Below are 16,014 nucleotides of genomic sequence, written 5' to 3' on the forward strand. Positions count from 1 at the left end.
TCATTATTGTCTCTCTTTATTGGAATGCTCGAGTTTTACTTTATTCACACTTTTGGAATTTGGAATTTGCATACAAAACAGAAAAACTAAACACTCAATATTCCATATTAATTTGCAAAGAATCTTATTTGTTCTATTATTTATTAAGTAGTAAATATATAGATTATTCTTGTCTAATTGATTAATATTATTAGAAGAAAATAAAAATTCAGAACACCTAATAAGAATATCTCTCTTATTGGAGGAGGAATTCAATATGATCAATAGTATTGATGCATGCAATTGCCTTTAAATCGGCTTATTGACTGAACTGAAATTGAGCCCCCACCCCAAAAAAACAATTTTTTTTCTTTTCATTCCGTGCAACGGCTAGCCGCTAGTGTCTATCGTCCTATGTCTATACAAAAACTGGTCATATATAATCTTTTTTTTGTGTGTGATAAAAATATTGTTAATGAAATTTGTGTCAAATTTTCAATATACTCCCCTCTAAATATATTGCAACAAGTTTGAGTGTAGCATAATAAGAAAAAAGAAGAAAAGTTCAGTGGAATATATATTTCATATTCTCAAAACTTCATATATGTTTTCTGTTTTATTATATATAAAAATAAATTTTAAAAAAGTTTAAAGAAAGATATTGACTAGGATGATCATATGGTTCAATCCAATCCATTAAATTCATTTTATTTACGAATCATAATTTTTTAGTCTTAACTGTTTATATTTAGTTTGAAGGATTAAACGGGCTATCCGTTTATATTTTATATTTTTTAAAAAATATTTTAACAAAAAAATTATTTTTCTTCAAAAACTTAAACAAACATCATTTTTAATTGATGAAGTTTTTTTTTTTAAAAAAATATAAAAAATTTAAATAAATTATCCATTTTTGTGGCCTAATTCAAAATTTAAACAAACTTAATTTTATAAACAAATACTCACTCGTTTAAATAGATAAAATAGATTGATCCGATAAATTTAGAGTATTTTAACTATCCTAATATTTACCCGGGCAACAGTCCCATACATAATACTATATTTTAATCAATTTAATCCTCAATTATTAGCCGGTGAGAAGGAAGCAGTCAAGCAGAAAATGGTGTCCCGTCCTACTTGCTTTTTGATTAAGTATTTCAGAGCAGGCTTCCCATGAAGGCCCCATTTGCACTTTGTGTGCTTTAATAACTAAAACCAATACTAACAATAATTCATACTTCTTAGTGCTAATTATGGGGCTCAATGTTGTCGATACTTCATTGGATGAAGCACCAGAGTCAATATACCAGAACAGAAAGCTAAATACCCACCTATACATATCAATAAGACAATACTAAATGAGGTTTAAACCAAGGTGCAATAAAAAGACTGTTAAATCATAAGGATGCAATTGAAATTAAAATACTGACGAAAATTTTTTATTAATAATGTACCTAAAGGTATTAAATAAGAAAATCTTACTGTTAAGCAGTGCCTGATTAGAATATCTGTCTTTTATTCTCCCATAGCAGTTAAGTAGCATGGAATAGTGTGTGTCTAACTCTGCATATAACGATGATTCAATATGCATATCACAAAATTCATAACCATTTCGAATTGAAGATCTGTTTGTTAATTCAACCAATCTAAATACCTTGGTCATACCAAATTAGGAACACTGAGCCATAGCTAAGGTTGTTCTACTTCGTTACACGCCGAATCCCATCAACTTATAGCATTCCACAGACAAGTAGTATCACAATTTTCAAAAATGACAATCTCAAGACTAAGGTACGTAAATAAGGCAATCCTGATACTAAGTTAAAAGGATTTTTGTTGATTCCGTTCTTGCTTAGTTCACTATGCTCTGAACATGTACATGCTAGACAAATTAAAATTAATTCTTTCATTAATCGAGGTGTAATAAATATATTGATGAAACATGTATTGGCGCATATTTGTGGTGTAACAGATTAGAACTCCTGTTTATGCATGATTGTACGTATAATGGATTTTTATATTATTTTTTTAATAGCATTAATTTACAAAATAATAAGACACCAAAAAAAAAATTTACAAAATAAAGTGTACCCCCTCTTAGTATATATGAAGAGTAGTACATATAATAGCTCGTGTAGAAAGGATAAGTACAAAATTAAGTAATAATTAATCGTTAATAATTAAACATAAGTAAAAAATTGAAACACTTTAAAATGTGAGGCACAAAATCAAAGTTTTGGCTGGGTTATCTAATATAAATTTTACTATCACATGAAACAAAGGGGTTGGAAAGTAAATTCCAACCAATCAATGTCGGAGGATCTTTTCAATAAATAGTGCTTAGGGCTTGTTTGGGCGCCATTCTGAAAAAAGATCTTTTTTTAAATGATCTTTTTTTAAAAGATCTTTTACAAAAGTAAAAATAATTTTATATTTGGATACTTTAGTTAAAAGTACTTATTTAAAAGATGTTATTGTTTGGATACAAAAATACAAAAGTACTTTTATAATAATAAAATTACTTAAAAGGACATTCAATCATAAAAGAGTTTATTAATAATAATAAAAGAAAACTAATTATTTATACTAATTTATTTGATCCGATAATTGATCTCTTATATTGTCTCTTATTTCTTCTATTGTCCGAACATCTTCTTGTATTGGTTCTTCCCATTCATTAATTTCAGAATTTGTTGATCCATTTCTTACAGTAGTACCGTCATCTTCATTGGCTTGTAACGAAACAATATCTTCAAACTTTTGCAAAATACTTATGTCATCAGAATCCATCATTCTTATAAAATTATGAAGAGTGAAACATGCAACAATGATATCACGCTGGGTTTCAAATTTGGCTCTTAATGGCATGTTTTGTAGTATCTTCCATCTTGCTTTGCATACTCCAAAAGTTCTTTCAATTACTGTCCTTAAACTTGAATGACAATAGTTAAACTTTTCATTGTTTGATCTAAAATTTGGTGCTAGTCTAAATTGTGGAATATGATACCTTGTATGACGATAAGGTCCTAAGAATCCCTTCTTGGTTTGGTAAAGCTTTTTGAAGATGTGCTTGTGCTTTTTAAAAGCTCAAGCTCCTCATTTTGTGTTTGGTAAATCAAAAAGATCATGTGCTTGTGCTTGCAGCTTTTAAAAGATCGGGGTACTTTTGAAAGCACCTAAGATAGAGCTTTTCAAAGTTGGCTTGTGTTTTTCAAAATTTAAAAGTCTAATATAACCTCATATGTTAACTAATTTTCAAATTTAATGTTTGCATTTATGTCTATTATAGTATTTTTAAATTTTAAAAGCTATTTTACCAAACACAATTGATGTTGCTTATGTTTATTAAAAGTTGTTTTTGATTTGATTTACCAAACATAAATGCTACAACTTTTAAAAAGCCATCTTTTAAAAGTTAACTTTTATAAGCTACTTTTAAAAAGTAAAAGCTTTACCAAACTAAGCCAAAAGTTGGATAACCAGCATCAACTAAGTAATAAAAGAAAGCAAATAACAATAACGTACAAAAATACGAAGCTTATAATAATAACAATATGAAGAAGAAAGGGTAAAAGAAAAGAACCTGGTGACTTATTGTTGAGTGTTGTACAGAATGCTTCTGATACGATTTGAGAGGAGGATCGGAGACCTGCGGGTTGGATCGGATGTTGGGTTGCCCAGATGGTGCGGAGGGGAGGTACCTGCAAAGACACTCCGACGCTCAAGTCAGAATAGATCTATGAGGTATAAGGTGTATGGAATGAATGAATACCTGGAAGGACTCAGGTCCTTTATTTATACGTGTTTGGTGGTTTATCTTATCTTATCTTATCTGGCTAGGATAAGAGTGATGTTTTGAATTCGAAAGTTGGTTAGGAGCTCCTAGAGGGCCGGTTCCCGGGCTTTCAGCGGGGCGAGTCGGGTTGGCCCGCTTTGCTTGGATCCGGGGTCGATCGTGGACCCGGGTCCGTGGCTCGGGTCCGTAACAGTTGCCCCCCGTAGCGGGAGAGCGACTGTGGTCGGTTTGTCGCTAGGAATTTTTTAGGGCGTTTTCCCGTCGTGGACCGGTGTCGACTTGTTGTGGCGTGGAAGTCGTTTGGTCGGTCTCGTTTGGTAAAGGGCTCGCCTTGACCGTATTTAGGGTCTTCTGACGTGACCCTTCCGTGCCTGCTGCACCCGTCGCGTCTTTTGAGGTGTAATTGATTAGTTTGCTTTTCCGAGGGAGGCATTTATTGAGGGGGTGTTTTCCTTTTTTGCCCCCGCCAGTTTTTATTACGTCCAGGGCCAGTTGTGTCATTTCGCCTTTTTTGAAACCGTTTTTGTTTTAGCTTTTATTTCCCTCGTACGTTTTCTTTTCAAAGAGAATTCTTCATTTCCTGGAAAAACTGCTTAGTGGATTTTTGCTTTCTGGTGCTGTTTCTGCTCTCCTCATTTCCCTGTATTCCTTCGAGTTTTCTTCTACTTTTATCAGGTTGGTATTTTCTTTTTGCTACTTCTTCCATATGTTTGTTTGTGTGCCTGTTTTCTGTTTTTGCCGTGTTTTGTTCTGCCTGCTTCCCTTTTGTTTTTGCTGTGTTTGGCGTATTGAGTTTGGGGAAGGGGCTGAGCACCGCCATTTTCTGCTTTGCTTTGTAATGGTGTTTTAGGTTTTTGTTTTTCGTAGTTGTGTCGAGTTGGTGGGCTGATGGTGGTGCTCTTCCCTGTTTTAGGTATGCAGCGTCGGAGAAACGAGAGTGTGGGTGCCCCCATTGCCCCTTCTAGGGGCGTCCCCAATCGCTATGGTTGGGTGACCAGCGATGTGTGGGGCGTTCCGTCGCGGATAACGGAGGGTGATCTCCAACGGCTCCGCGATCAGGGGGCAATTTGTGGTGGCGGTGAAGAGGAAGGGCGATATGAGCTTGTGCTCCCTGACGCGGATGAGCGCGTCTGTTATTTAAACCTCCGTTCTCCTACCGTGCCGGACTGGATGTGGGTCTATGAATCCATGTTTACTCGGCTCGGAGTGCGGTTCCCCTTCTCCCCGTTTGTTCAGGGTCTACTTAGTCGGTGTTCCGTGGCACCGTCTCAGCTTCATCCGAACAGCTGGGCAGCCGTTCGGTGTTTTGAATTGGTGTGCCAATATCTCGACCTCCCGGCTTCCGTACCCGTTTTCCTTTTCCTTTTCTTGTGAACTCTTCCGACTAAGGAGGGGAAGCACAAGAAAGGGTATATGTCTTTCCGAGCTCAGCCTCATCGTCGGATTTTTGGTTTGTTCGAGGATTCCTTTCACGGGTTCAAGTGGGAGTATTTTAAGGTGCGTCCTGTTGAGGGTCACCGCCCGTTTTGGCTTACTTTGGAGGGCGAGCGCCGGTTTCCGACGTACTGGAATTTTGGTGCCGGGCCGTCGGTTTTGACTAAAGTTTCCTATGATGATATGTCTCGGGAGGATCAGGATATTGCCAGTGTTTTGTGGCATTTGTTTGGTGAACGTCCACTGAATCCTCGAGACGTTATGGGGGATCCTGAGGCTTGTCGGACATATATTGGTGTGTTTCCCTTTTTTTTTTTTTTTAACTCCTCTCCTTGTTTTTCTTTTAGTTGAGATGGCTGGCGGATTGACAACTTTGGCGAGGTTGAAGGCCGCGTTGGTTCGGGAGGAGGGGGGGTCGTCTCCTTCGACTCCTGTTTCGGGCCCGGCTGTGGATTCCCAGGCCATTCCTCAGGAGGTCGTTTCGTCGGGAGCGCCTACTGGTGTTGAGGTTCCTCCTGGATCGCCTGAGGTTGTCGTGATGACGGCTGCCGAGGCTTCTCGGAAGAGGGGTAGAACTGAGGAGCCGGGTAGTGAGACTTTTGAGGAGGAGGGTTTGATCCCTAGTGTGATGGACCGTCGTTTCGACGCTACGGGCTTTATTGATCAGCACTTAATGCCTGGGACAGAGTCATTTTTTGATGGTTGTGACGTCGCTGGCCAGGCTAAGTCGGTTTACCGTGCTCTTCTTCGCTCTGCTGTGGTTGTTCGGAAGGCTGAGCCTATGATGGCCCAGGTGGGTTTGTTGGAGAAGAAGCTTCGGCAGGCCCAGGCTGATGTGACCAAGATAAAGGAGGAGCTTGCGACGGCCAAGACTGCGAAGGAGAAGGCGGAGAAGTCATCGGAGGATGCCGGGGCGGAGATTCTCCGACTTGCCGGCGTTGAGACTTCACTTCTTTCTCAGTTGGCTGAGGAGCGGAAGCGTTCTTCTGATGCGAGTTCTCAAGCTGCCTTGCTTCTCGCCGAGTCGGAGACTTTGAAGGCCGAGGTTGAGGCCCTAAAGAAGGAGAAAACGGCTTTATTGGCTGATGCCAGGGATGCCGTTGCTGCTACCGAGGAGACGATGAAGGCGCAGTTTCTGGTATTGGCCCCTGGCGTTGATGTGTCCGTAACGGGAGCTTTCAAGACCATCCGTGAGGGTCGGATTGTTGACATCGAGTAGTTTTTCTTTGTATCTTTAGATTTTGAACTTTGTTTAAACTTTTTCCAATGGCTCGAGGGCCGTGACTTCGTTTTGTATGATATTTCTGACCGTTTTTGGGTCTTCGTATTATCCGTTTTGGAGTGTTTTATTTGGCCGTTCGGGCTTTAGGTATTGTTTATCGTAACCGTTCGTTTGGTCGGTTTTTTGGATATCCGTGTGTTCGGGCCCGGGGGGTGATCAGCCCTCCAGTGGTGGCCGTGTCTTTGTTTCCGTGTTTGAGAAACGGTAATGGCTTGTAATGGAGATGAAATGGAAGTAACTTAAAAAACTTTACTTAAATGGTTGGGCCTCGTTAAAACCCTTCGTGAGGGAACTAAAAGAAAAATGATAAAAAAGAAGTAGAAAAAACAAATGGTGACTTTAAAAAATAAAGGGTGACTTATTTAAGTGTAGTATCTTCGTAAGTTGGCTGCGTTCCAAGTCCTCGGTATCTCGCTGCCGTCTAGTCGTTCGACTTTATACGCTCCTTTCCCAATTATGGCCTTGATTCTGTATGGTCCTTCCCAATTGGGGGTGAGTTTTCCTTCTCCTGGGGTCGGAAGGCCGATATCGTTTCGTCGTAGGACGAGGTCGTTGTCCGCGAATTCTCGTCGGATAACGCTGTGGTTGTACCTTAGGCTGACCCTTTGTTTAAGTGCCAATTCTTTGACATGGGCTATGCTTCTTTCTTCGTCCACGAGATCTCGTTCTGCTTCTTCGTCGTTACCTCCGACCGTTCTTCTAGGGCTGGGGTCCCCGATTTCCACTGGGATGACTGCTTCTACACCGTATGTTAATCGGAAAGGCGTTTCTCCTGCGCTCGTTTGGGGTGTCGTCCGGTATGACCATAGGACTGATCCCAACTCGTCTGCCCATAGCCCCTTGGCTTCGTCAAGTCGTTTCTTAAGTCCTTTGACGATGATTTTGTTGGCGGATTCCACTTGTCCGTTTGTTTGGGGATGTTCTACCGAGCTGAAGCGATGGGATATATGCAATCCTTCTAGGAGTTCTCTGAATCTCTTGTCTGTGAACTGGGTTCCGTTGTCGGAGATGATGACTTCGGGGATTCCGAATCGGGTAATGATTTGTCGCCAGACGAATTTCCGACATTGAGTAGCCGTGATGGAGGCCAGGGGCTCGGCTTCAATCCATTTGGTGTAGTAGTCTATGGCGACGATGAGGTATCTGAGTTGGCCGGGTGCCGTGGGGAAGGGCCCGACGAGGTCGATTCCCCAACTGCCGAATGGCCGTTCAGCCGATATGATACTGAGTTGGTGTGGGGCGGCTTGGTGGATATTGGCGTGCTTTTGGCATTTGTCGCAGCTTTTTGTGAGTTGTATGGAATCTCGAATGATTGTGGGCCAGAAATAACCGGCCCTGACGATTTTTTGGGCTAGCGTTTTTCCTCCGATGTGGTGACCGCAGCAGCCTTCGTGGATCTCACGGAGTATGTATTCCGTGTCCCCGGGTTCTATACATTTAAGTAGGGGCTGCGAGAATCCGCGTTTGTATAGTTGTCCCGCTATGATGGTGTAGTTGGCGGCTTCTCTTTTTATTTTCTTCTCCTCTTTTGGATCTGGTGGTAGGACTCCGTCGCGGAGATATTGTAAGATCGGGTACGTCCAAGACTCCCGGTTTGAGGATGTTAGGTGTGCGTTGATTTCTGTTGATACGGAAGGCGACTTAACGACCTCCTGGATTAGCGATCTGTTGCCGTGTCCTGACTTCGTGCTGGCTAGCTTGGAAAGTAGGTCCGCCCTGGCGTTTCGCTCCCTGGGAACGTGATGTATGGAGACGTTTTCGAATCCTTCTTTTATTTCACTTACTTTTTTGAGGTATTGTTGGAGCAGGGGGTCCCGGGTTTGATAGCTCCCGTTGATTTGGGAGCATACCACCTGGGAATCGGTGTTAACTTCGAGTACCTTGGCGCCGACTTCCCGAGCTAGGTTTAGGCCTGCCAAAAGGGCCTCGTATTCTGCTTGGTTATTTGATACCGGAAAGTCGTATCTTATTGATTGTTCAATTGTGATCCCATTTTGGTTTTCGAGTATAATTCCGGCGCCTCCGTGAGTGGAGTTTGATGAGCCATCGACGTGCAGTTTCCATGGTTCGGGTGTCAGCTTGGTCGGAGTCATTTCGGCGATGAAGTCGGTCAAGGCTTGCGCTTTGATGGCGTTTCGGGGTTCGAACCTGATCTGGAATTGGGATAACTCGATGGACCATGCTAGCATTCTTCCTGCTAGGTCGGGTTTTTGTAATACCTGTTTGACCGTTTGGTCGGTTCGAACCGTTATGGGGTGAGCCTGGAAGTATTGTCGTAGTCGTCGGGATGCCGAGAGGAGTGCGAAAGCCAGTTTTTCTAGTCGTGAATAGCGAGCTTCGGTGTCTTGTAGCACTTTGCTTATGAAGTATATGGGCTTTTGTTCCTTTTTCTCGTTTTCCCGGACGAGTGCTGCTGCGATTGTTTCTTCCGTTATGGAGAGGTACAGGTATAGTGTTTCCCCTGTTTGAGGTTTTGCGAGGATTGGAGGTTCCGTTAGGACCTTCTTGAAGTGTTGGAAAGCTTCTTCGCATTCTGCCTCCCATTTGAAGGGGGTTCCTTTTTTCATAAGTTTGAAAAAAGGGATTGCCTTTTGTGCCGAAGCTCCGAGGAACCGGGATAGTGCGGTTAGTCGGCCGGTGAGCTTTTGGATTTCTTTGAGGTTTTTGGGACTTGTCATCTCGAGGACGGCACGGCATTTTTCCGGGTTTGCCTCAACTCCGCGTTGTGTGATCATGAACCCGAGGAATTTTCCTACTTCCATTCCGAAAGCGCATTTTGTTGGGTTGAGTCGCATTTGGTGCTTTCGCAAGGTGTTCATTATGAGCTTTAGATCGTCGGTTAATTGTTCACCGGATTCCGTTTTGGCGAGCATATCATCTATGTAGACTTCTATTTTGTTTCCGGTTAAGTTGCGAAATATTTTGTTAACGAGTCGCTGGTAGGTGGCTCCGGCGTTTTTCAAGCCGAAGGGCATTACTTTATAGCAGTAGGTTCCGTCTGGGGTGATGAATGCTGTCTTTTCTTCGTCTGGTTGGTGCATCGGGATCTGGTTGTAGCCGGAATATGCGTCCATGAAGCTGAGGTACCGGTGTCCGGATGCTGCATCTACTAGTCCGTCGATGTTTGGTAGGGGAAAGGTGTCTTTTGGGCATGCTTTGTTGAGATCTGTGTAATCAACGCACATTCGCCACTTCCCGTTAGACTTTTTAACTAGTACGACGTTGGCTAGCCAGGTCGTGTAAGGGAGTTCTCGGATGAAGTTGGCTTCGAGTAGGGCTTTTACTTGTTTTTGGACCTCGGCGGCTCGGTCTGGTGACATTTTCCGTCTTCTTTGCGCCACGGGTTTGGCTAGGGGGTCTACTGCCAGATGGTGAGACATCAGGTCGGGACTTATTCCCGGCATATCGGCTGGTGTGAATGCGAATAGGTCTCTGTTTTGTTTCAAAAGTTGAGAGAGTTCTTCTTTGAGGTCGTGTGGGAGGTTTCTGTTGATGAACGTGTATTCATCTTTGGTTGGCCCTATTTGTAGTTTTTCCATGTCCCCTTCTGGTTCTGGTCTAGGTTGGCCGTCAAGCCGTGCGTCTAGGTCGGCAAGGAATATTCCGGCCGCGTCCCGAGATTTTTTCCTTAGGGCTAAGCTATTGTTGTCGCATTCGGCTGCAACTTCTCGGTCTCCGTGAATGGTTCCGATGGTGCCGTCATCGGCTTTGAATTTCATGAGAAGGTATTTGGTGAAGATGACTGCCGAGAAGTCGTTGATTGTTTTTCTCCCGAGAATGACGTTATAGGCTGTGGAGTCTTTTAGGACGACGAATTCGGATAGGATCGTCTTTCTCTGATTGCTTGTTCCTATGGTGTTGCTTGTTCCTATGGTGATGGGGAGAGTGACCGAGCCGTCTGGTTTGAGGAAGTTATCTCCGAGGCCCGTGACGCCGTGGCGATGCGTTTGGAGGTTGTCGTTGCGGAGCCCGAGTTTGTCGAAGGCTCCTTGGAAGAGGATGTTGGAGTCGGCACCTGTGTCCACGAGTATTCTTCTTACTAGTCCTGTTCCGATTCGGGCTGATATGACGAAGGGGGCATCTCCGGCCGAGGTGCCGTGCTGGCAGTCCTCGGGTAAGAAGGTTATCGTGCTGTCGGCCGTGGTGACTGGGTCGTGGTTTTTGACGGCCATTATCTTGAGGTCTTTTTTCATTGTTAGTTTTGACTTGTTTGGCACGTCCTTGCCCGTGATGACGTTCACTATGATGGTCGGGTCTTCTTCGGTGTTTTCTCTGGGTGGTTTTTGAGTTCTTGGGTTGCGTCCTTCTCTTTCTGGTGATTTGTCTCTGTCGGCGCGCCTTGGTTCTCTGATGATTTTGACGAACTCGGGGAGTTTGCCGTCTCGTATGGCTTGCTCAAGAGCGTCTTTAAGATCGTAACAATCTTGTGTTTTGTGGCCGTATCCGCGGTGATAGTCGCAGTAGAGGGTTTTGTTTCCTCCTGTCCTTTCCTTGAGTGGTCGGGCTCTGGGGATGATGCCTCGATCTGCTATTTGGTGGTATACCTCAGTTATTGGTGCTGTTAGGGGGGGTGTAGTTGGAGAATTTTCCTATTCTTGGTGGTCTGTGGGTCGGTTTAAGGTGGTCTCGTTGGTTCTCTTTGGGTGGTGGGTTATGACGGGGAGTCGGGTTGCCGTGTTGGGTGGTGGCGTGCTGCCGCTTGTTGGCAGCGACGACCTGGCTGACTTCCTCGTCGTTGATGTAATCTTTGGCGACGTTCTGGATTTCGTGCATGGTCCATACTGGCTTGGTGGTGAGATGTTTGTGAAAATCTTCATTCATGAGTCCGTTAGTTAGGCAGAGGCTGGCAACGGAGTCCGTGAGTCCGTCGACCGTCAGGCATTCGTCGTTGAAGCGGTCGAGGTATTTTCTCGTGGATTCTTCTTGCCTTTGTGTGACCCCTAACAGGCTGATGGGGTGTTTGGCCTTGGTGATTCGGGTTGTGAACTGGGCCATGAATTTTCTTGTGATGTCGTGGAAGCTAGTTATGGATCCGTTCGGGAGGGCGTTGAACCATTTGATCGCTGGCCCGGCAAGGGTTACTGGGAAGGCTCTGCATCGGACTGCGTCGGATGCTCCTTCTAAGTTCATTCTGGCCTCGAAGGCCGTTAGGTGCTCTTGAGGGTCTTTAGTTCCATCGTATTTCATGTCGGTAGGTTTGTCAAAACCTCTGGGGAGTTTTGCTCTTAAGATTCCTTCCGTGAAGGGTGTAGCTCCCATTATGGTATGGTCGCTTCTCGTGCGTTTGGTGCTTCGGTATCGCCGGTCTTCGTCTGAATCATGTTGACGATTTAGATCCCGAGAATCGCTGCGATGGTGTTTCTTGTCGTATCGTCGTTCAGGCGATTTCTCGCGTCGGCGGTTGCGTGAGGTGCTGCGATCATCTCTCCTATTGTGTTGCCGGATTGGCGACCTGCCGTGGTGAGATCTTGACCTGGAAGTTGCATGGATTCCATGCTCGTTATTGTGTTTTTCTTTGTTGTTTAGCTTGCCTTCAAGTTCTTGGACCCGGAGACAGAGATCCTGGATGATTTGTGCCGCTTTGTCCCTGGCTTTCTCGGGATGTTGTGGGTCCGTCGTGACGTGTTCGTTTGCGTGGTGGATGGTGCTTGCTATTTTTGCTTGGTTTGTGGCTTCATGGTGTTCTGAGTTCGGACGACGCGGTTGGGAGTCGTCCTGGCTTGATGGGTTGTCCTCCAGGATGCCCTCCATCCGGTCTGATTATCGCAGGTCCCCACAGACGGCGCCAATGTACAGAATGCTTCTGATACGATTTGAGAGGAGGATCGGAGACCTGCGGGTTGGATCGGATGTTGGGTTGCCCAGATGGTGCGGAGGGGAGGTACCTGCAAAGACACTCTGACGCTCAAGTCAGAATAGATCTATGAGGTATAAGGTGTATGGAATGAATGAATACCTGGAATGACTCAGGTCCTTTATTTATACGTGTTTGGTGGTTTATCTTATCTTATCTTATCTGGCTAGGATAAGAGTGATGTTTTGAATTCGAAAGTTGGTTAGGAGCTCCTAGAGGGCCGGTTCCCGGGCTTTCAGCGGGGCGAGTCGGGTTGGCCCGCTTTGCTTGGATCCGGGGTCGATCGTGGACCCGGGTCCGTGGCTCGGGTCCGTAACAAGTGTGTAGAAAAACAATAATATTTTAACTTTCAACCTTTAGATATATATATTTCACAAAAGCTAAACGAATATGTTATGTTTTTATTTGTAAATCATTTCAGATTTTTTACTTTTTTATATTTTGATACTAGTATATTTTTTTATATTTATATATGATTATATTTTATATCAAATCATTAAAGATTTTATCTCAAAATATTACATGATTCTTGTAATAGTGAATCTGGCAAAATATTACACAATAATGCTCCCAAAATATTAGATACGGAATCCTAAAAAATCTCAAACATCAAACCAAGATCAACACTGTATAAAATATAATTCCAACTTTCATCTATGAAAATAAAAACAAAAATAAAAGATATCACGTATGATTATAGTAAAAAAATAAATAAATAAATAAAAGTTGCGTTAGTTTTGTATGAATTAGTTAATTAACTTTTCATATATTTGAGTTTGTAAGTGTTGCACAATATATGGTTTGGCAGGGGACTTTTGCAGCTAAAAGTTTCAGTCTATCAGCACCAACACATTGTTTCTATCGTAAAAATTAATGCTTTAATATCAAATATCATATGTCTTGAAAATTATAAACCAAAGCATAGCAATGCAACCTGAGATTTGAAAAACTATGATGAAAGGTTCTCCAAACAACGTAATGCGAACCAGAGGAACTGTGGTTTGAGTTGGAATTTGGTTATGGGGTTCAAGGCATGAAGGAGATATTGAATGTATAATACATTCATTTAAAAAAGAAAGGGGGTAAAAGATGTCTTTTTAAAATTTTAGTAAGGATATTTTTGTCTATCAATAATTACAAAACATCTTTTTTTTAAAGAAAAAAGATCTTTTAAAAAAAATGTAAATTGTAGCTTCTCAAAAAAGATATTTTTTTTATTTTTTTAGTGCTTTTATTTTTACTACTAGAAATTTGCCAAACACACTACAAAATAAAAAAAGATCTTTTTCCATTGAAAAAAGATTTTTTTTATCAAAATAATGGCACCCAAACATGCACTTAGTGGCACTAATTGTCTGATGAATATTCACTTTGAAAGAATAGCTAAGAAAAAATTTATTCAGTGTCAATGTTCTATGGCCATTGTTTGTCATTTTCTCCTGTAACCTTTTAAATTACATACTTCCATGATATGGACAACGTTAGAAGAGTGACTTGAGAGTTCAGAGAGTGTATGGACAGAGTTCAGAGAGAGAGAGAGAGAGAGATGAATAAGACTCTCATTGATCACAGTGGAATTCTATCCTTATATACATGTGTTCTTACATAACTAACTTCCATATATAACTAACAGAATTACCAGCTCTGCCAAACTAACTAACCACCACTTACTGTATTAAACGACTCTGACTAACTGAGTTTTGTTAAATATCTACATACATATTGCTTATAGGGTATGGCCTAAGCTATATCAGATAACATAGCACGTCGTCAAGACATGATGAAACAAATAAAGGTAGCAACAAATTCACAATTAAATTGCTTAGAAACTGTTAAAATATTTCTGCAGTAAAACATGATCTTGATGGATCTAATGTATGACATAACACCTGTTTTTTCAGTGGAGTATAACACTTGAATTATAGTATTAGAAAAAAGTTAAAATAAAAAAAAAAAAAGAAACGATAACCTAGACAAGGGTCCAAAAGAATAAATGCATCCTGATCCGTACCCAGGAATTATGTGGTGAGTAGCAAACTCAAAAATAGGTAATTCTGTTAAAGCAGTCTCACATTCTGGTATTTTAGGTGAGAGCAGTCTATATGCATATCAACCACAGCGAAACAATTCAAGTCGGCACCACTCCACTTGGAATACCTGAATTAAAGAAAAGCATAAACCACACGACAATTATCCAAACGAAGAAGCATAGAAATACCGTTCGAATTTTTTCTGATGACACTTTGTTAAAGCAGTCTGTGTCCTCTGGCATGTTCTTTGTGCTGAGATCCTGTATGGTATACTCAATTATTTCACCAATCAGTTTCCTATAGTGCGGAGCAACATTGGAGGACTTGAGGAGATGAACTTTTGATTTTTTGAGGAAATTAAGAGCAATCTCTGCCTCCACAGAATTGAACTTGAAACCATCCAACTCACAGTCATCAATAGTTGAACCAGTTCCTGTTACATCATTGGTAATTTCAGACAGAGTTGTATCCGTTGGAAGCAAGGTCACGGAAGGAGTTTCTTCCAATAAGGTCTGAAATAGAAACATCAAATATATTATCAACAATTTGAATCAGGTAAATCCTCCACTATATGTTCGTATTCCTTTCGTCAGAATCAAAACACTTGCAGTATCCCTAATAAGAATCGCTCTAGTGAAAATTCAACACATCTACGAAATGTATCACATAAATAATTACACACAAGACACAACATGCACACCGAAAAATTTTTAAGTCTGCTTAAATTACATTGAAGATCATAAAATTTTATGCACATAAAAGATTGAAGTATGCTTAAATTAGAATCTAATTACAGAAATTATCACAAATATTAGCGATAAGTAAACAGATCTAAGAGTGAGAGTTGAGCCACAAAACAACTACACAGAGAATATTTTCAAGTAAAACTTAAATTAGATAAAAGAACAGCAAAATTACGAAATCCGCTTATGAAATTTGCGTTTAAATAAAAAAGAAAAAAAAGGTAGAAATACTCAGGATTCGAACTTACCTTAGCATCATCGTTGTAGTTTAGGTAGGAGATCTCAGAGATCGGTGAGGAGTCCACGGAATCCTCAGAAACGCAAGTGAATTCTGCATTCAAGTTCTTGCGGGTGATCTGGCTCGAAAGAGAAGAGACAGAAGAATGGAATGTGAGAAAAGGAAAAATGAAGAAGAAAACGGGGGAAATGCGAGCGATTAGGGTTCACAAGGCGTGCCTTACTAGATTTCTTGGAAGAGGGAACTTTGGATTTGGCATGGTGATTCTCTGCGGAGCGAGTAGAGAGAGAGAGCTTCAGTGGTGTTTGGAGTTGGTGATCCTTCATTTGGCGGGAGAAAGCTTTTCTGTGTGAAAGAAAACGTTCAAATCTTTTCTATTTATAGTAAAAAAACGATGGTTTGCATCAGAATGCTGCTATCCTTTAAGGGGTATTATTGTCCAGTGAGCCATATACGCCGGATTTTCTTTTATTGTTCTCAAATAGGTGAATGAAAGGGTTTTTTTAAAAAAAAAAATAGATAAAATAAATATTTTATTTTTCAAAATAAACAATTTGTAGCACTTTTATCAAAAGATATGTCCAGTTTTATTTTGTTTATAGTTTTATACTGTAAATGAGATACGTAAAGAATTATTATGTTTACAATGTAATTAAGA

The 16,014-nt window shown here is 41.5% G+C and overlaps 1 protein-coding gene across 2 annotated transcripts; it reads right to left on the reverse strand.

Annotated features, from left to right (window-relative positions):
• Window positions 1-14,259: 14,259 nt before the first annotated feature.
• Window positions 14,260-15,810, reverse strand: LOC107483391 (protein SINE3-like). Of its 2 annotated transcripts, none has more exons than XM_016104007.3 (3): window positions 15,580-15,810; window positions 15,367-15,474; window positions 14,260-14,887 (listed from the first exon to the last, which is right to left on the reverse strand). In XM_016104007.3, the coding sequence occupies exons 1-3, from the start codon at window positions 15,613-15,615 to the stop codon at window positions 14,474-14,476; spliced, it is 558 nt and encodes a 185-aa protein (XP_015959493.1). In that variant the 5' UTR covers window positions 15,616-15,810; the 3' UTR covers window positions 14,260-14,473. The 2 variants fall into 2 exon arrangements, with proteins under 2 accessions (XP_015959493.1, XP_020995755.1); XM_021140096.2 differs by having other exon boundaries at window positions 15,575-15,810.
• Between the last annotated feature and the right edge of the window lie 204 nt (window positions 15,811-16,014).

The sequence above is a fragment of the Arachis duranensis genome, chromosome 4 (genome assembly GCF_000817695.3).
Source record: "Arachis duranensis cultivar V14167 chromosome 4, aradu.V14167.gnm2.J7QH, whole genome shotgun sequence".
Lineage (NCBI taxonomy): Eukaryota > Viridiplantae > Streptophyta > Magnoliopsida > Fabales > Fabaceae > Arachis > Arachis duranensis.